Source organism: Sinocyclocheilus anshuiensis, unplaced genomic scaffold (genome assembly GCF_001515605.1).
Source record: "Sinocyclocheilus anshuiensis isolate Anshui unplaced genomic scaffold, SAMN03320099.WGS_v1.1 scaffold51, whole genome shotgun sequence".
Classification (NCBI taxonomy): domain Eukaryota; kingdom Metazoa; phylum Chordata; class Actinopteri; order Cypriniformes; family Cyprinidae; genus Sinocyclocheilus; species Sinocyclocheilus anshuiensis.
Window position 1 is genome coordinate 3,578,533 of NW_015548296.1, and position 20,870 is coordinate 3,599,402.

A 20,870-nucleotide genomic window follows, 5' to 3' on the forward strand; every position below is an offset into this window, starting at 1 on the left:
TTATCTACCGTTTAAAAACTCTGGTTCAGGCCCACTTCACCTCACTCTCTCTTTCAGAGAAGGAACAAATCCAATGTCTTCATGTGCTGCACCATCTGTCCAAAACCTCGCACGAGGCTCTTTCATCTTCTTCCAGCTGTGGATGTGCACTGGATGGAGCGTGAGTAAGAGAGAGAAGAGAGGACAAGAAAGAGAAGTAAGGATCTCTCATCTGATACGCACATTAGTTTACTGGCAAACTTTCTCACCACTATAACTGATCCAAAAACATCCCAGAGACAGTGTTTGCTAAAATTCTCAGGTGTGTGCTGAATGAAATGTTATGTGTGAAAGGGTCCAGAAGTTTAAACTGATTCTTTTAATCAAATCAGTGAGAATTCATAGCTATGTTGCATAAAAACAATACAAACAAACAATAATAGCTCGACTCACTATAAAGTTTCACTTTAGATCATACTGTCACATGTGTAAATGCAGATTCAGTGCATACTATTTGTAAATTAGAGCTGTCTTTTCCTATTTTGGATTTGCAATATTGTTATAGTATTGTTTTTCAAGTTCACTAACACTACTGATACTGCCCTTCAAACACTAAACTGTCTCTTTATGGCTCTTTATGGTCTCTTGACACTTGTGTCACTTCCAAGTTATTTGTAAAGCAAATGATTTACAGTCGGCACACTGACAGATAAATCATATGTGAAACCATGTCAAGAGCCCTCTCAGAATAGAAAGCTAAAATACCTGAGTCAAATGCCGTTTGGGTTAAAGAGGACAAAATGTGGGATCACTTATTTGAATAGATATATTTATCAGCAATTTGGCTTGAAGTTTATGTCAATATTACATAAAACAAAGTCCTATTATTGTTGTCACTATAATGTTACTTTTTAATTGATTTGTCAAGGAACTCAGCACGGAATAGAACGTTTTATGTGACAAAGAAATAGTATTTCACAAATTAAATATTTGAGCTTTTCTGTGTCAAAAACAACACAGAAATGTGAACTAGAATAAATAACTAAATAAATAAATAAAACACAGAAAGTCAATTGTTTATTTCACTTTCCTGGTTTACATTTTTTACATTCTATGTTTATATACTATAGTTAATTATTATATTATACTATATTATATTATATTATATTATATTAATCAAACGGATATCTTGCCCTGAACATTGTCCCTTTAAGACGCGATGAGAGTGAAAGGAGGCGGCGCAGTTTCGCACTCTGGGTGGGAAAGATGGGCGGGGCTAACGAGATTTGACTGACAGCTGAGCCCTGGAACGTCCAAAATCGTAGCGCCTGGGCGCTCCAAAGCAGCCAGTAAGAGCCAGAGTTCGGCCGTCAATCATTCTCCGAGCACCAATCGGAAAGCAAAACAAGGGACTCTTTATCACTCCCGATGTATCCAACGTGGGACGAAAGAACGTCTGGATAAAAAGAAAGTAAAGTCCGGGAGGGGGAAAAACAAGCGGTTGAAACGGACAGAAGTGCGAGGTGAATTTGTGAATTATCGGAGTTTTCGGACCGTACAACGAGATCAAGATAAAAGCTTCCCAGTTCCTTTAAACCGCGCTCAGGGTTGCTGGAGAGAGAGCGAGAGAAGGAACTAACGCGAGCCGCAAAGTTCACAACAGTCGGACGGCTTTACTGGAACTGTTTTGCTTCAAAAGTGGTTTATTATTATTCATTAATCTGATCCAAGCCTTCATTCGCCGTTCGGAAACTTTATATCAAGTCCGTGAAGAAGCGAGAGCCTCAAACTTTTTTTTTTAGGAGTGCGGTTTTTCCTGAGGAAAAGTTTCTTTTTTCTTTCAACACGCTCGTATGGAGTTAATGGATACGATCTACTATGTTTTTACTTTTCATAATCACGAATCACTTGGGGTCAGCACATTATAACAACTTGAGAAACACCGCTGACGATTTAAACTCCTCGAACTAACGTTACATTTGATCCAGTGGATCTCTCTTGCCAAAACAAAGCGCCTGTCTATCTCCCATCCAGACCCCCTTTTCAACCTTTTAAGGACAACTGCATTTAGTTTTGGCTTCTGGACAAGTTTCTTGTATTGCCTCGTCGTGATTCACCTTTGATTTACTTAACGTACGTGGTGGAGCAGGGGAGTTCAAATTTTTACTGTGGACCGTTTTCAAGTGCAGGACTGATGCATTGGCCAAAAACAACGCAGTATAATTTGATGTTACCGTTGGGTAAACAAACAACTTAATGAAGGCGAATTACTCGGACTCTGAGAAACTCAATAGGTTCGAGCTGTCCGTCTGTGGATGAGAGAGATCAGTCGTTAAGCGCTGAGACAACTGGATACAAAATGGCGGCGTGGCTGGGACAGATGGGATCACTTTCATATGTGTTTTATTGGCTTTTGACACTGGGACAGTTAATCAATTATAGCGCACCGTGTCCTCAAAACTGTACGTGTACGCGTGAAACGACCGACTGCAGTCATTTAGACATTACTGATGTCCCTCAAGACTTGCCTAAGAGCACTGTGCATCTGTAAGTACACAAAACTGTCCAGCCCGAACGAAATATCATTTAAAACAGTATTCTCTTCAAAATAACATTCTTTAAGTTCTTTAACACTCTTAACTAAAGTTGTCCAGGGAAGAAAATGACTCCAAAGTCACAGAATAACAAGTGGCATGTCCTATATAACGCTTTACACTTATTTTAAATTACTTTAAATTACGGACAAAAGTGTCTCTTCCCATTAAAATCATGAAAGGGTATTGGTTATAAGTAGTCTCAGGCCTGGCTGTGACCTGCTGGGTTATGACATGCTAGTTACTGTCATAAGTTTGGAAACTCTGACAGACAGTTTTAGGAGGCCTGCTGATATGAGTCAAAGTCATGAAACAATGATCACAATCACTTGTTTATTTGCTGGAAGGTAATTTTGGTCCTTAAATCCCATATGTATTAATATTGTTAGACTAGAGTGCTAAAAAAGCAAAGGATGAAGCTCATAATAATTAAAAAATCTCTTAATGGTTGTATTCAGAGTTTATTTTATATTGAAATTTATATTGAAACCTATTTTACTTATAAGTATTCTACCGCTCTGACAGGCATCACCTTCACCCTTTTCCACAGGACTTTTTCATAAACTGGCCATAATAATGCAGTTTAGTGGTTTTGACATTATATTTGGTCTGGTTTATAGATTATGACTTTATAAGTGCCCTATACTAAGATGGTAGATCTAGTTAGTCTCGTAGTACAAACTGAGAACAGTGGCAGTTGTTATTTTTATGGTTATCTGACATTTTTATAAACTCCCCGATGTATAGGCAATTTTTTAAGATTAACATCACACAGACATCACACACAAAAAGTATAAAGCCATTTTAATAACCGTATTTTCTTAACATTTCTCCATGACATCACTTTTATAGATGTCTTTTTGGGCGTTAGGTGTTAATTTAATGTATCTGTGTGGCCTAGACAAAGTTTCTAAGGTGTTATCTGCCTGTGTGTTCAAGATCATAATCATCATTTTCAAAGGGAACGGTTTTACTGCCCAGTATTATCTTTAACACCTTTACTGCATGTTTCATCACTGCTAAGATACCTGTTTTGTCTGTTAATTTAACAAAAGCAGCTCCCTTACTGTTCTTGTCAGGTTTAAAAGATGGTTATCATGCACAAGTTTCAACACGGAAGCGTCAACTGAAGTCATGAGCTATCTGTTGTGCATTTTATATCACCCGATTCGCCAAATGACCTGGTCATTTGGTTCTTCGTTGGGCTTTATTTGAAATATATAAAGACACAAACCCAGAGATAACTTTTTAAAGATGAGAAGCTTATTAGTTGTAACCGAGGGTGGCTGACATAATCGTTCTTTGTCTTATAGGACTGTGAAACATTCATTACACATGATATCAGGCCTTCGATGGGAATGATTGGGCAGGTAGCTCTGTTGGTGTTCTGCCTCAAGGACTGTCTAACCTACTGCTGAGTAATCTGACCTGGTCTGCCTGAGTGCTTTAGTCTGTGGCCCTTTACTATACCATTTAAATTCATATAGTAATTTTAGTGGGAAGCTAATGTGATGTATTTCAGAATATTCAGTGAATTCTGGGAGATTGGACTTGATTATTGGATTGGATGGTGAAAAGTGGTCTCTGTATTACAGGTGGTTGGAGAAAAGGGGTTGAAATAAGAGGGTGTGTTTACATCAGCGAAAACGTAAAGTAGAATAAATCATTAACAATAAGATCAGGAGTGTGTATTAAGAAAGTAAATGGGCACAAATTCTGTTTCATGTTGACTGTGTTTCTAGGTACCGATCAAATTCAAATGCAGGAAAATCGGGGCCATGTTTGTCACAGATTAAGCATGAAGCGGCAATAAATAATTGATTTATTCCATATTACACTGTTAAATTGGTATATTAAATCATTTAAAGTGTCTTGTTTCAAACTAGTATTAGAAGCGGTTAAAATGCTTTGACAGTGCTTTTATTGATAGGGTGCAACCGCCCAACAGGTGATATACATTTCCTTCTGACTTTCCTTATATATGGTATTTAAAGCGTGACCGTTTTTAATATTCAAACCTCATTGACAGCAACAGCATTAACTCAAAACAACTGGCTCCTTGTTCTTAACCAGTGGCTCTTTATCTCTCAAAAGCTCTTTATCTCTCAAAAAGGCAACTGTGGTCTGTCATAATGCTGATTATTTATCATCATTAATCCCTACAACTATCCCTATTCACATGTCGCTATTCATGTTCAGCACTTTTATACGCCTCTCTGGCAATTGACAAGCAGTCAAAGCGCTAGTGGTTGTGACATCTAAATCTGTTGCTTGCGTAACCACGCCACACAAACTCGCCCAAGGAACGTCAAACCACGTTTTAGCATTTCCATGAACTAAAAGGCATGTTCCAGCATCTTAATGTCCCTTTATCGTCTGCTTTCATGTTGACAGATCCAACAGAAGCTGGATTTGAAAGTTATAGGCCAGAGATATTTTTTGGGTTGTCCTTCTGCAATATATCAATCAAGAGTAGAAAAAGCTTTGGTTGGAAAAACCCTGTGGACATGGCCTGAGTATAAAATCAAGCCTTAATACCTTCCAGTTGTCCAAATAGTTTCTCCATACTGCCCATTTTTTCTTTCTTTCTTTCATTTAATGGTTCCCCCATGGCTCACAGAGACCTTGATGGCAAGTAGGAAGCAGCGAGGTGTTGGCATCGTCAACTCGCACATGGTCCTTTGTGGATTCAAGTTAACATTGAGATATGGGCCTTAAGACTATTAAGATAAAGACTGATGGAGTTATTCATGGTGAGGGTTAAAGGAATAGTTAGCCCAAAAATCGTTCTTTCTTTTGCGGAACACAAGAAAGTATTTTGAAGAATGTTGGTAACCAAACAGTTTTGGTGACCATTGACTTGCATTGTATGGACACTGAGACATTTCTCAAAATATCTTATTTTCATTTTTGGGTGAACTATCCCTTGAACCTGAGTGTGGAGGAGACGTTGAATTAACTGATGAATGTTATGAGTAATCTTATTGGCTTCACTGATGCATGACACAGTCCTCCAAACTCTCCATCTGCGAATTTGAAAAAGTTGTCTGAATTCCTTGAATTAAATTATTTTCTTTGAAAAATATTTCCTGCATCAGATCCATCTGAACTATAGAAAAATTAAGCAATTTTGGTTTTGATTATGGAAATTTATGCGTGTCTTTGGCGTCTTGCATTCATCAGGACTGACCCTTTAAAATTCAGGATAAATGAGATCTGTTTTTGATTAAATAGCTATTTGATTTTGTCTGTTTATTCAGAGTGCTGTGAAGACTGAGGTGATGGAAACAGTTTGGCTTGATGTAACAAGCTGTATGAGTCTTAGGGTGTGTTCACACTTGTAGTTCGATTCGTTTGGTTCATTTGGTCCGGACCAAAAAGGAAAATGATACATTTGGTCCTGGTCCGCTTAGCTTTCACTTTGGCATTTTTGACAGCGAACCTAAAGATACCGAACCTAAAGGCATGGTGATACGTTCACAACCTGATTTGTCGGGTTGAATGACATGTTTCGTGATGGAACTTTCCAAACACCCCAAACAAAAGGTGTGTTCGACTTAAAGTGGCGCTGCGGGTGTATGATATCAAAGCACCCATTAACCGACCGGTCTGCTCAGCGCCGCTTTAGTAGCGATGCACCGATTGCAATTTTCTTGGCCGATTCCGATTTCCGATTTTTTGTTAGTGTGATCTGCCGATACTGATTTTTGCAGATTCCGATTTTCTTTCTAAGAACTATAATTGACAGCATACTTTTCTTCAACGCAAACTTTTATTTATATAAAAAAACACAAGTAAAAAGTCAGTAATAAAATAAGAACAAATAAAAAAATAGCAAACAACAGCACAAATAAATGCAATAGAATAAAGAGAGCGATGAAACTAAGTTTTTCAGGTTAAGTAAGTTTTTATTCAGGTAAGAAATACTACAGAAATTAAAGTAAAGTTGATTACTTTAATTTCTGTAGTCTTCATTGTAAAAATTAAATACAGATTAATGCTTACCATTAAAGTTATAAAACGTATTCAGTCAAGAGCAGAAAATTATTTTCTTTGTCTTTTGTTCTCTGATTAACATGACAGACAGCAGCATAAATATTGGACTGCGGTCCCTTTAAGAGTTTATCCACGGACCCAATATACTGTTACACAACATGCGTTCTCTTTTGCAACTATTTAACATTCCAAAACTGACCGTGTTTAACTGGATACAGTTATACTTGGATCGCCAAGACGGGCATTTTGACATCATTTTGTATGTATTTGAACGTTTTAGCGCAGTTAGCCACTCATTTTGGTATTTGTGGCTCACAAGCTGTTTGAGACTGAGCGTGGCTTGTGCGCTCCACTAATATAGATCAGTGGTGGTGCGTGCGCTTTTGGTGTAAGCGCGAAACCTGCGGAAATGACTTAAATAATGCACAATACAAGCACTATTTAACCAGAGTGAACTGCACTAAAGGCCCCGATATACTTCAAATGAAATCGAAGAATGAACTGAAATGATGTCATTTCGAACAAAATCAGGCCGAAATGAAGTTCGTTTTGGCAGTTCGAAACAGCTCACCAAAGTGAACTTTTTGGGGGAGTTCGTTTTGCCTCCTAAACACCTTTGAGCTACCATTGGTCCGTGGCGATTACGCAGTCGGTGGGTGTGTTCTGGAACTCCACCTTCTTTGACGTGCGATTTTTTTCCCCTGGTTCGTTTCTCATTCCACGGAGGTCTGACAGGAGAACAACATCTCCTAGTCACTAGCAACATGAATACACTGGAGTGTCGAATAGCTGAGCTGGCACAAATATATCCGCACCTGTACGATTGCTCGCGGAGAGACGTTAAAGATTCAGAGAAAGCATTTAATTCCTAGAAAGAAATTGCAACGAAGCTTGGTGTCGATGACCCGGAGTTATGCAAAAAGCGACGCAGAGAAACATCTGAGACAAATTTTCCAAAGCCATGAAAAGAATGAAAGGAAAGAGTAAAGATATAAGGTAGCAAGTACCAAATACATGTGTTTCAAATAAATGTTACACCATACTGCTGCTGCTGTTCGTTTTGGCAGTTCGAAACAGCTCACCAAAGTGAACTTTTTGGGGGAGTTCGTTTTGCCTCAAACACCTTTGAGCTACCATTGGTCTGTGGCGGTTACGCAGTAGGTGGGTGTGTTCTGGAACTCCGCCGCCTTTGACGTATGATTTTTTCCCCCCCCCCAGTTTGTTTCTCATTCCATGGAGGCCAGACAGGAGAACACATCTACGTGACTATCATCCGGGCTGTGCACGGTCCAATCTTGAATGTTTCAGCCACACTTTGTTGCATGGCCCCACAAGCTAGTACTCGGAGTGTCAAGGCCAGTCTCTCCGTAGTGGAAATCTGTGTCCTGTGCGTTTTTGCATGTTTCACATATGGCGATACCCTTTTCAAGAGATCGTCAAACTGCGCGGCGCACATTCTGAAGTATGAAAAATGCACTTCCTCATCTGTGCTCCGCATTTGCTGAATAAAAAGGGCAAACTCGCCATCATTCTTTCTGTTTTCGTTAAGTGGACGCACATACCATCTACGTCGCTTGTTCTTGTTCTTTTTCTTTTTCTTTGCCATTGAATAGATCAATGATACTGCCAGATGTTTACGAAACTGTTATTCTCTCACAGCCGCCATCGTTGTTGTTTTTAGGGGGTACACGTAGGTGGCGTGACACATATTTACAACCCCACCTCCAGCAGCACGGGGGTGTCGGAATGTTCGAAAACAGTATACCGTCGCTTACCCTTTTTGAACTTCTTTTTGCCCTCAAACGAAGAACGAAAAAGAGCTTCGTTTGAAGTATATCGGGGCCTTAACAGAGCAATCACACCAGAGTTTGTTTTAATCAAACCAAATATGACAAGTGTGAACACACCCTTACTTCTCCAAGTAAACTACAACGACCCTTTGGTGGCCCTCCTGATTGTTTTGAAAGCAGAGGGGGTGGTGGTTGGTTTGTATGTGCAACCTGGGTTGCCACATGTGTGAATGTAGTTTGGTCACCCTTTAGGCTTGGTGAACAGCCTGCCAGATTTTTCTCACCACCGTGAAGGGGGTTTGATGTGTTTTTTTTTATGTATTGTGGGGGACGGTCTTTTCTTTACCGTCCCTGTCACCTGTTGTGGAGCCGCTGTGTAAACCTGGGCCCGTGTTCACAAAACATTTGATCTTACCACTAAGAGTTCTCCTAAATAGCAGTACACGTTTTTAGCTAAGAGTTTTCTCTTAAAACCTATTCACAAAGCTGCTGAGACAAACTTTTACTAAGGAATAGAGAGAAGTCTTAAGCTAAGAGTAAGGGCGGGGTTGACCTCGTTGCTATGGATGATGTCAGCATACTTACTAACTATGCACACAGTGATTGGCTTATAGTCTCTGTCAGAGATTTATTCATAGAAATATTGTAAAGCGCAATATTATGTTGCCATATTCAAATAAAGGTTTTAAAATAAAAATGTTAATTGCCACATTCAAATAAAGATTTTAAAATGCAGGCTAAGTGTCACTAATTAAACAAGTAGGCTATATATTCAGCTAATTGTCAGCCTCTTATATGTATGCTTCCCGTAAACAATTAGTCAATAGGCCTATGCATTAGGGCTGCCCTCATCTAAAGATTTTTCTGGTCGACTAGTAGTCGTTCATTTTAAGCATTAGTCGACTATTAGTCGCACTTTTATTAATAAACCATATAAATCATAATAATGAGCCTTAATTGCCTACATAGCCTAATAAGCGCTCAAGCACACGCAAAAAAGGCTTGCCACAGCGCACCGGCAAATACAATAATTATGATTGTGTTAGGGAAAACCAGCAAGTACACTGCATTAACGTTTTAATAATTTATTGTTACATCATTTTAAGCATTAGTCGACTATTAGTCGCACTTTTATTAATAAACCATATAAATCATAATAATGAGCCTTAATTGCCTACATAGCCTAATAAGCGCTCAAGCACACGCAAAAAAGGCTTGCCACAGCGCACCGGCAAATATAATAATTATGAATGTGTTAGGGAAAAACAGCAAGTACACTGCAATAACGTTTTAATAATTTATTGTTACACTAGTGCTTTCTGTTTTCGGTTTAAGAGATGAAGTCGGCGACACTGACTTGTCATCTCCGCAGTATGCGCCTGTATGCATGTTTCATACGGATTACATAACCTGAGAATATTTGTTTTCTATTTTAATTTTTTTCATTTAAAAGTTTCACTCGCTATAGATATATTTTTCATGTCTGTAATAAGGCAAGCATACTCGGAGTTTCGAAGTGACGCGCTCAAGTTCACAGATACAAAAGATGCATTGCTCTTATCTGTATGACCAAAAATGATGAAGAATTTTAAAGAGCAAATGATCGCACCGACGCCTCCATCTGTCATGCAGTAGCCCAAGCGCGCTGCTGTTCAGCTTCCACACTCCGCACAAACACATGAACAGCGCACTTTTTTCTAGGCTAACATTAGATTGAGCTGCCATGTAAAGTTGCTACTATGTACATTTTTCAGATGATAAGCCATATTTGAGGTCGATGAATGTTAGGACTTAGGAGAGCATATGGATGTCCTGCCCGATGTACTATATTACAGATTTTCTCCTAAATCGGCGAGTTATGAGGTACTTTTAGCCTTAAGATGTTTTGTGAATACGGGCCCTGAAAGTTAAGGGTGCGGCCTATATATATGTCCCTGTTACACTTAATGTCACATTTTCCTGGTTAAATAAATATTACATAAAAAAAGAGAACAAATATAATTCTATTTTGTATTTTATTAATATTATTTAATATTTTTAATACTAATTATACATTTCATTGTATTTTTATGCATTTTTATATTTATTCCAAAATAATAGCTAAAGGCAGTAACAATCTGAACAATATTTTGGAAACAGTTTACAATAATGTTTCATTAGTTAACATTAGTTAACTACTTTAGTTAACATGAACTAAGAATAAACAATAGCCTACTTCTACAGCATTTACTAATTAAATTCAATTCAATTCAAGTTTATTTGTACAGTGCTTTTCACGATACAAATCATTGCAAAGCAACTTTACAGCAAATTAAGTTTCTACAATATAAGGTAGCTTATCAGTGGTGACTGTCAGTCAATGTACATTATGCACACTAATGCACTATTAAAATCCAAAGTTGTTTGTTAACATTAGTTGGATTTGAACCCACGACCTGTTGCGCTGCTAACTCAATGCTCTACCACTGAGCCGAGAGCTCGCACGAAAACAAGAGGCGGGATTTATCACATTAAATGCATATAGACTAAATATAATACTAATACTAGTCTGATATATTTGGTCACGATTGAGTGTATGTAAATGTGCATATAATATTATTTTTATTGATTTCTTTTCTATTTAGATGATTGGCAAAAAGTCCTATATATACATTATCTTTGCTGTGTTTGAATTGTTCCCTGGTATGTACATATGTAAATTTGACTCTGCTGGTCATACAGACCCACACAATTAAATTTGATATATGCTGTACACAGTATATGATGAATATACTGCTGAAGTTTACCACTCTGATGTTTCCGGCTAAACTAGTGGTGCAATTACTCCAGAGTTTTCCTTTCTGTTAAGATAATAAACCATATGCAGGGAAACTCTGTAATCTAACAATCACTTGTTCTGTTCACTTTGAAGTTTTCTGGAACAATCTGTCACGAGCTGGTCTGTAACTATGCAGGACGTATTTTCACTCCCTGGGTTTTCATTATAAGAAATTAAACAAATGTGTATATAATCAAGTGTGAGCATGTTGGACTTCTGCCTGGCATCTGTGGTTCTGGTACTGACTCAGCCTAAGGCAAAAAGAGACCCTTTTCTTACTGGGTCCTGGGGCCAATTTCTGTCATCTACTTTCTTTAAAATGCGTCTGGTTTGTCTTGGAGTTAAGCTTCATGTTACTCTGATTTCTTTTGTTTGTTGGCTTTTTTCTCATATTTAATTTCTTGCTCTCCCACCGTGTAATGTTCACTTCCTGATGATCTTTATCTCATGATCTTGACTCTAGATTCGATACTCTCGCTCCCTTTTCTTTGCTTTGTTTGGGCTGTCGGCAGAAGCTCCTGGCTTCACTATCAGTGGTGTTGCCTGGCTGTAAATGGTCTTTATGGCAGGAAACAAGAGAGAAAGGAGCACAAGCTGTGCGGCTTTTGGAGAAGCAAGTGTCTGTCCATCTGGTCTCTCGCTTTTTGCTTCGCTCAGTGCTGTGACAGAGGAGTTATTCTTTGACTAGTTTATGGCCCTCTGAAACAGGGTGCATTAAAGACGCTTCTGTCTTACAGCTGCATCATAAAGCTCCATCATTGACATCATTTCACACTTCCAAAGATCGAAGTTCACACTCCGCTTATCAGCGATAAACATAGATAAAGATCGTCTCTTTGCCGTTCTACTCACAATATGGCCCTTGAGGGAAAAACTGACATAACAGAGTCATTTTTATTGTTAATATAACAGGCCATAACTATATAATATATATTATTTCCAATACCTTATTGAGCCAGCATGTCAGAGCTCAGTTTGGTGTCGACATATCAACAGGTCCATGTTGTTTACACTCAAATCAATGTGACTATATTTGAGAAAGTATTATCATTCTGGCCTAAAATAATTTAAAAAAAAAGTTCAGTATGTTATTGGGAATTTGTTTTAATTGTTCCCCCCCCCCCCCTTTGACCTTTGTTAGGTGTGAATGTTCTCGTACCCTTGGTTTCCTGGCATAGGAAACTGTTGGCCGTTTGCCTTCAAGTTTAATGGAAATGAGAAAAATAGACATCAATGGCTGTTAGAGTTGAAGTTGAATTTACTAGCCTGTACTAGTGCGGTTAGGTTAGAAGTCATTCTTGTCATGGCTATAAAATGGTTGAATAGCATGTAGAAGTGTGTAAGCTCTCTGTTCTCACTGAAATTGAAGTGAGCTGAGCAGATAGAGGATGATTGGATAATTCTTGAATATAGCATTATTAGAGCTGGAAAAGCATATTCCACTCACCTTTCCTTAAAGGGAATTTCAACTGCGCTGACTAGTTTCTTAACGATCCAAAAAAGTGTTTCTGGTTTCCTTTAAGGGTCCAGTCGGCCTGCAGGACTCTCTGAGGAAGAGAAGAGGTGTTTCTTTAGCTCAGAGTAAAGACCAGTGGGTTTGTTAATGGTTTGAATCATAATAGGCATGAAACAAATCGTTTAAGAATAGAAACATGATCATATCGTCTGAGTTTGCAAATATATTTGCTAGGGCTGTGTATCACCAGCAAAGTCACGATACGATACGTATCACGCTACAGAGGCCACGATACGATCCGTATCACGATACATTACTGCACTGAATTTCACCTCAGCAGAATTTAGAAAAACAGCTGTTTATTAAACACTGCTTACTATAGTGCCATTTCTAACTATTGGCAGAGCAGGCAGCTGACCTCTGCATTATGAAGGGCCTCCATAACTGTACCACAGTACAATATAGGTAATTGCATATGTTTCATGTTTACATTGTGCACTCCCCACCAGGTACAATATTCTGATTGTTTGCATCTTGTTTTTAAGCCCATAAATAATAATGTACTTGTTCTAATAAATTTATATTGTAATGTACTAATTCTAATATGTTTAAAAAATCATTTACATTGCTGGTAGTAGGGCTGCACGATAAATCGCATGCGATATTTAACGCTCATCTTACAAAATGGTGGTAATTCATACATACACAGCCTCTCTCCCTCTCTCTCTGTGTCGTAAATGAACAGTTGATGAATCACACTTTTCTGAGAATAGACTTGAAGTGGAGATCGCTAAACTGCAAGCTAACCGCTGTTTTCAGAAAGCAAGCGCGTTTATCCACAGTGGAGAGAGCGCGTGCACATGGTTGCCAGGTTGACAAAGATAAGTAACACATTTAGCAGATATTTCCGTATTGCGCAAGTGTAAAGCTCTGTTTTGGGGTTTACGTCTCTTTCTATCAGGCAACCCAGTTGTGTTCCTCTGCGGCCAGATTATTAACAGATGCTCTATTCATTCTTTTTTAGAAACCTCGCACTTTTCTACTCAATTTTAAACGTTGTAAAATTAAGCGCGGTCCACTGCTGCACACGTGCCACAATATCGATACAGGGCCAGCTGTATCGATACTCGTATCGTCAAATCTCTGTGACGATACATCGTCGTATCGATATTTTGAACACAGCACTAATATTTACGCATACAGTCATGTTTAATTAGTTGACTTGTGCTACTTTTTTCATTAATTTCTTCAGATTTCTGGCAATATTTCTAGCCTTGATACACAATAATATAGAAATATAAAATAAAATAGAATATAAAGAGATTTAATAATAAATACGATAAAGCATACAGCTTAATCATCATTACTGATTTAAATTTTCTTTGTCAGACTTAAATGTTCATTTTCAATATTGTATTAAAATACATTTTTTTATATATATGAATTTAAGCGTTTTCCTGCCAAATTGTATTAGGAAGCAATTGTTTTTTTTTTTGCAATACGCTGAAACATTCAAACCTAGTAAGTGAAATCATTAAAGTTCCCATGATGCAACTTAATGTTTTGTTTATTTTGACATATTTCTGTTCAAACAGGAAGATGGGGTGGGAAATATCAGTAGGCTTATATTCTTGAACTTGAACTTAGTATTCATCAAAGAATCCTGAAAAAATTATGATTTACTCAAAAACTGTTTTCAACATCATGTGATGTAATGGCCATCACAGGAATAAATTACATTTATTACAAGTATACTATTGTTTTTACATAAAAAAAAAAAATCTTACTGACCCCAAATGTTCATACAGTGCATTTTTGTATACTGACCCTAAACTTTTGTGCCTCAAAGTTAACAGACATGGACTAAAAGCCACAAAACTCCAGTTTTAGCCACAAAAAAAAAACAGCCTGCTGTACGGTTACAACGACCATGTGATTTATGCCCCAAAGGTCAGCCTGAAGGTGTGAAAGTTAGTGTTATCTGATAAGATAAAGCGGCTTAAACAAAGTGGAGCAACTGAGAATTAAACACGGTGATTATATAAACACTCTCATTTCCTTTTTGGCTGGTAAGACATAGGTCAGTTCTCCAAACATCACGAGGTCCCCATGAAGACTTAATGTGATCTAATCTGAGCGTTTTGTCTGATTGGCTGTATAACAGTAAAACATTTAAATGACTGTAACACTTCCTGCCACTTTATTAGCTCCACCCACTAATGCCTGACAGAGCTGTTGGCAAACACATTATATCTTAGTCCAGATAATTGTGAAATGGCTTAACCCAGTATTTGGTCTCCTTTTCAGCCCTTAAAATTCTGTAGTGGAAACTAATATGAGCATTAGTCAGTAATGGGTGTGTGAAAGATGAGATTGTAGGTTTCATTACTCTCACTCTTAACAATTTGCAGGTTGGAAACAGCTAAAGCAGATTAGCGACTAGCATTCTACATGACGTACATGATTTTCTCTGCAGTATTCGTGCCCCCTGGCGAGCCTCTCAAAGCCTGCAATTTTTTACTTTGCTTTGGTATAATTAGGTAATTGCCTCATGGTACAGGACTGCAATTTTGCTGTGTTCACCTCTGTAAGACGATTGCCTTGAGGGCAGCTCACTCTGTTATTATCTCCACCGAGCCACAGAAGCATTGTGACAGTTTTGCCTGTTCAACTTAACCAAATAAAGTACTAAATTGCGTTCTAGTTTATGTAACTTTACCGCTTGAATAGGGACAAATTGAGCTACTAAGAGTGTGATTAGCAAACTTTTTTCTTTTGTTTATGCCTTTTTCAGTATACAATCCCAGTTTGAGAAGGCCATCGTAAATATAGTCCATGTCTGTTCTTTCTCAAGTTTGTATACATACAGCTTCACAGTCTGCAGTTGACAGCTCAGGGTGAGAAACGGACACATTATTTAGTGTGTTAGGTAATTCCGCTTCTTTACAACCAGCTGTAGCCCCACAAACCTGTCAAAATCGGCTCGGCAGACGGAAGAACAGCCATCCAGTTGTTTCTTTACAAGCGCAGATGAGCTGCTGATTAAAACGTTTAACACTGCTAAGTAGAACTTGATGGGTGTGCCATTGAATCTGTTAGTCAGGGAGTTGAAGATAATCCGAAAGTCAATACCTGGTGTTTGCAGGAACAAGCAGGTGGACACTTCCTGTTACACTGTGATCGTTGCCCTATAGACTTACAATGGAAGTGCAAAACTGCCAACTATTTAACCTGGATTGTTCAAAAAACTTAAATATACAAACAAATATACATTTGCTGAAACATTTAGCCCTGAATATTTGTTTACAAAATATACATTTAACCTAGCATATTCCTTAAAAAAAATACTCAATTATATTTTTTATTGAGTATTCTTTTAAAAAAATGTATATGGAATAATATACCTGGAAAAATATATCTGTTTTAAATAAAGGCAGTTTTTTTTTTTTTACTTTCTCATAAAAAAAATAAAATAAAATCCTTAGGTAAGAATGTATCACGGTTTGCACAAAAATATTAAGCAGTGTAACTGTTTTCAACATTGATAAAAATAAGAAAAGTTTCCTGTACACCAAATCATATTAGAATGATTTCTGAAGGATTATGTGACACTGAAGACTGGAGTGATGATAAAAACAAAACAAGATTTGCATCACAGGAATAAATTACATTTTAAAATATATTAAAACAGAAAATAGTTATTTTAATTTGTAATAATATTTTACATTATTACCGTTTTTGTTGTATTTTTGATCAAAGCCTTGGTAAGTGGTGTTGGAGAATAACTAATTACATGTAACGGAGTTACATAATTTAATTACAAAATAAATGTATTTGTACTTCGTTACAGTTACTGAGAAAAACGTGTAATTAAACTACAGTTACTTATGAAAATGTTAACAATTACAAAAGGGGTCACATCTGAATGTTTTCACACACACCCATATACAGATTTAATTGATTTCTTTCCCAAATTGAAATATATTTAACCTAAAATATATTTAAAGAACAATCTCAAAGTAAAAAATAATCTTAATTCAAGTGATGAAGGATTTTGAAAGTCTGACAGTAATCAGTGTTGAGTACTACTGTAAGGTTAACCCTGTCTGGTTTAAATGTTTGAAAATGATTAATTGTTGAAAACATTCATTAGAAATTTTGAAAAGTAATCAAAATGTAATCCGTTACATTACTTTAAAAAAAGTAATTGAAATAGGGTAACTTGTAATCTGTAACCTACTACATTTCCAAAGTAACCTTCCCAACACTATTAGTGAGTATACATTAAAGGATCTTACTGACCACAAACATTTAAACGGTAGTGTATATGTGAATGTTTAAAAAGGTTGAAGTCTAGAGTTATGGCCTAGTAGTATGTGCTCCAGACTTGTTGAGTCTGGAGGGGGGGGGGGGGCAGTTCAATCCAACCAACCTGCATCATTTTCATGTCTAAAAATAATTAAAAATGGAAAAAAAATACTGCCAAGTGCTCCTGCAAAATATCAAATCAGTTAACATTAAATCCCTTTTTAATCCAATTACTCTTAATATAAACAATGCAGAATGAATGGTGCGGCCCATCCAAAAGGAAAATCTGAGCATGCAGTAGCTTAGGAGCGAAGGAAGAAACCACAGAGCTGACAGGAGCTCTATAGATCACAGCACCATCAATCTCTGACATTTCAGCAGGCCAGCGCTCTGCCAAGCCCAGTCTGAAGCTCGCCTGAACCGCGCTGAAATGAAGATGACGTCCCGCTAAAGGAGGCTGTTGATGGTCCTGATTTATGGGCCATAAGTGTCGATACGACATGTTTCACTGATGAACCGAACTGATAGATTGTCCTGTGTGTTGTTGAAAGCTACAGCGCCAGTAGCAGCTTTCAACAACACACAGGACAATCTATCAGTTCGGTTCATCAGTGAAACATGTCGAGAGATTTAGGGTGCTTGAATGGGTCTGCTCGTGAGAGAAATGTGATCATTTTCACGTCACCGCTTTTTACTGAAAGAGTAAAGTCTGTCGACTGTTATGAGTGCCTGAATAAAGTGTTTTAATAAATTTCTCTCTCCCTTCCCCCTCCCTTTCTCTGTTCACTCAGAAATCTGAGCCACAACAAGCTGGCGGCAGTCGATATGGACATCCTCTCCAATCTGCCCAACCTGAGAGAAGTGTGAGTAGAACAGCCCCGTGTCCCCAGTCCAAACCTCCTGTAGATCTGCCCAGCATCAGCTGTAAATCTGTCCCTGATTAATAAAGTCAATTAGCATGCTAGTAACTTTTTCAGGGCTGTAACAGAATGTTCTAGGGTGTTGTTGGCCTTCACAAGGCCAGCGTTTGTTTTCAGGACAATGGTGTCTTGATATTGATCTTAATTCAGCTTCGTTCAGTTCAAATAAGAAGACCAGCATAAAAACCTGTTTGTTTCAGAGTAGAAGTGCTGGTTAATGTTACATGTAAAACCACTTCTATACTTAGCTAGAAAACATTCCCACAGCTAAAACCCCGTAGAGAGAGGCAATTGAATGAAGTACATTAAATGGTGTAATAACATTAATTACAGCCATTAGCCACAATCGGTCATAAATCATTTTAAAGCTTGCTGTCAGTGCTATTGGATATTTAAGCACTTTTGCTAGTGGCTATTGTCCTGAAAGTGGCGGAGAATGGGAATAAAGAGGTTTGCTATTATAAGCGCCTTCCATCATCACCCGACACCAGCCACTAACCTGTGCTGTAAATATTTAATACATCGAGGGACTGTGTCTGGCCCTTAGCCAGACGGGCCTACTTTCCCTTTCTCTCTCTCCCTCTTTCTCTCACTCTTGATGTTTTGATGGTCATTGTCAGTAAGACCCTTACGTAAAAATCTATCTATCTATCTATTACATATTCAAATATATATTAAATGTATTTTTATATATTGTAAATCTATTATATTTACTGCAAAATACATTAAATACAAATATGGCATCTGTGTGATATCTATCTAGCTATCTATATATTATATTTATTGTTTTAAAAGAAATGTTATTAGAAATGTTGTAAATTATACATACATACATACACATACATGTTGTGTAACCTGGATTTTGTTCCGTTTTTTGCTTGACAGGAGGCTTGACCACAATGAGCTGACATCCATCCCTTCATTTGGAGCCACAGCAGCAACAGTCGTTACACTCTACTTGTAAGTGAAACGTCATTGTGTGCTCTGTGATGATGGATGCTGCTGAGGTGGCACTTTCTGTACTTGACAAATTATTGTTTGCATGGTGCGGGCAGTCATTTTTTCTTCAGGGAACATTTCAGTATTAGCATGTCAGCTAGTGCCTTTCCATTTGCTACTTGTTTAATTTTTTGTGGTTATTAAGTCAGATAGCAAAACTGTGCACACCTTAAAATTCCCACTTCTAGTAGACGGTGTTTAGTGTTGCTGGCTGTGAAACTCAGACTGGTGGGACTGCCTTTACTAGCCTTACCCTGGAGAATTACTGCCTTATTTGGAGTGATCACGTGTATGTGTTTGTTTCTTGGCAGTTTAGCCCATTCCTTCCTCGGCATCCAGGTACACAGTTATGGTTTGTGAGTTTTCACAGCATTTTAGTAAGACAGCTATATTTGCTCAAGCTGCAAATATCAGTACTGAATGGCAGGTTTGTACTATAATATTAAAGGAGAAGTACGTCACCAAACAGAATTTTAAAATGAGGAATTTAGAAGCAGTGATATTTTTACATCAAAGTATCAAAAAAGTACAGCTTCACCTTTACATTACTATTACTTTAAAGGGGTCATATGATGCGATTTCAAGTTTTCCTTTCTCTTTGGAGTGTTACAAGCTGATTGTGCATAGATAAGATTCCTGAAGTTGCAAAGACTAAAGTCTCAAATCCAAAGAGATATTCTTTATCAAAGTTAAGACTCTGCCACGCCCCCCTAAAACGGCTCGTTCTAACACGCCCCCACATATCTACCTCACTATGTGGAAATATTAGCATAATGCCGCCCAAATGTTCATGCAAAGAAAGAAGGCGTGGTTTCAGTAACCGCAGTTAATGTTGATGCAGCCATGTCACATCACAAACCAGCTTCATCACTGTGTCTGTCGCGCGACTCTGTTCCCCTTTCGGGCTCTGTCTTTACATTTATTTTGAAAGATGAAGCTCGCAATTATGGTAAGGGGCGTTACATTTCCGACGAGTGCTTGCGGTGTTCGGCCAATCACAATGCACTGGGTCAGCTGGCCAATCAGAGCAGACTGCGCTTGTCGGAAGGAGGGACTTTGTAGAAAACGAAGCGTTTGAGAGAGGCGGGGCATAGAGGACCTACAATAATGTACAGTATTTGAAAAATAATGTGTTTTTTGAACATTAAAGCATGTCAACATATTCTGTTACACCAAATACACCAAATAATGATCTTTAAAAAAAGCATCATATGACCCCTTTAAATAATGCTTGACTGTAGACTTGTTCATGTTCAATCTGTAGAGCCCTGTTTCAGAGCACCAGTTTGCCCGTATCTCCTTCACACCGACTGATAGCCCAGCAGTAATCTGTCTTCTGCATGGATCATGTTCCCATCTGTAATATATCTCTCCACTACCAAATGTGTCGTTCATTTGAGCGGTAAAACGATCTGTGTCTTTATAGCGGGCAGTTGTGCTTTCATGGTGTGACCTCATTGATTTACAGTTAATCACCGTCTCCCAGAAATGATGAAAACCCTGATGACTGTTTAGTTCACTTCACAGGATTCGAACATTTGATATTACCATGCCGAGCTGTGCTTGGAGGGTATCGGGAAAGGTTGGAATGAGGGGTGATGATCAGGGAATTTAGGTCCAAATGGAAGAGTGCTTCTTTTTTTGGCCTTGGTTCGAGGCCTGTCGCTATGGAGGGCCGCCGCAAATCGGGAAGGGCTCATCTTTTTTGAGCCGCACAGCTGAATGCAGTAGAACGCCCAGCTGTAGCTGTCAATCAAGTGGTTTACTGGTTTAACAAAAATAAAATTTTTAAGGCCCTATGAAATATGCTTTTTCTCTCAAATTCAGTTTTACTTTATTTATTAAAGTACTTTACAGTTTTACTTTATTACTCAATAATAATAATTATTATTATTATTATTACTAACAAATTCTGTGTTTTCCATTACGTTTCTGGATTCCATGGTTCCATGAAATTTTAATAATCAAAATAATATCTAATTAATTGGTTTTATAAAAAAAAATATTATT

At 37.9% G+C, this 20,870-nt stretch overlaps 1 protein-coding gene across 1 annotated transcript in view; it reads left to right on the plus strand.

Moving 5' to 3' along the window:
- The first annotated feature begins 1,364 nt into the window (after nucleotides 1-1,364).
- Nucleotides 1,365-20,870, plus strand: part of lrig1 (leucine-rich repeats and immunoglobulin-like domains 1) — a 39,323-nt gene continuing 19,817 nt past the window's right edge. Inside the window, exons 1-3 of the mRNA XM_016443731.1 lie at nucleotides 1,365-2,526; nucleotides 17,733-17,804; nucleotides 18,747-18,821. Of these exons, the coding sequence (XP_016299217.1) occupies nucleotides 2,339-2,526; nucleotides 17,733-17,804; nucleotides 18,747-18,821 (335 nt within the window). The 5' untranslated portion in view covers nucleotides 1,365-2,338. The remainder of the gene's footprint in view (nucleotides 2,527-17,732; nucleotides 17,805-18,746; nucleotides 18,822-20,870) is intronic.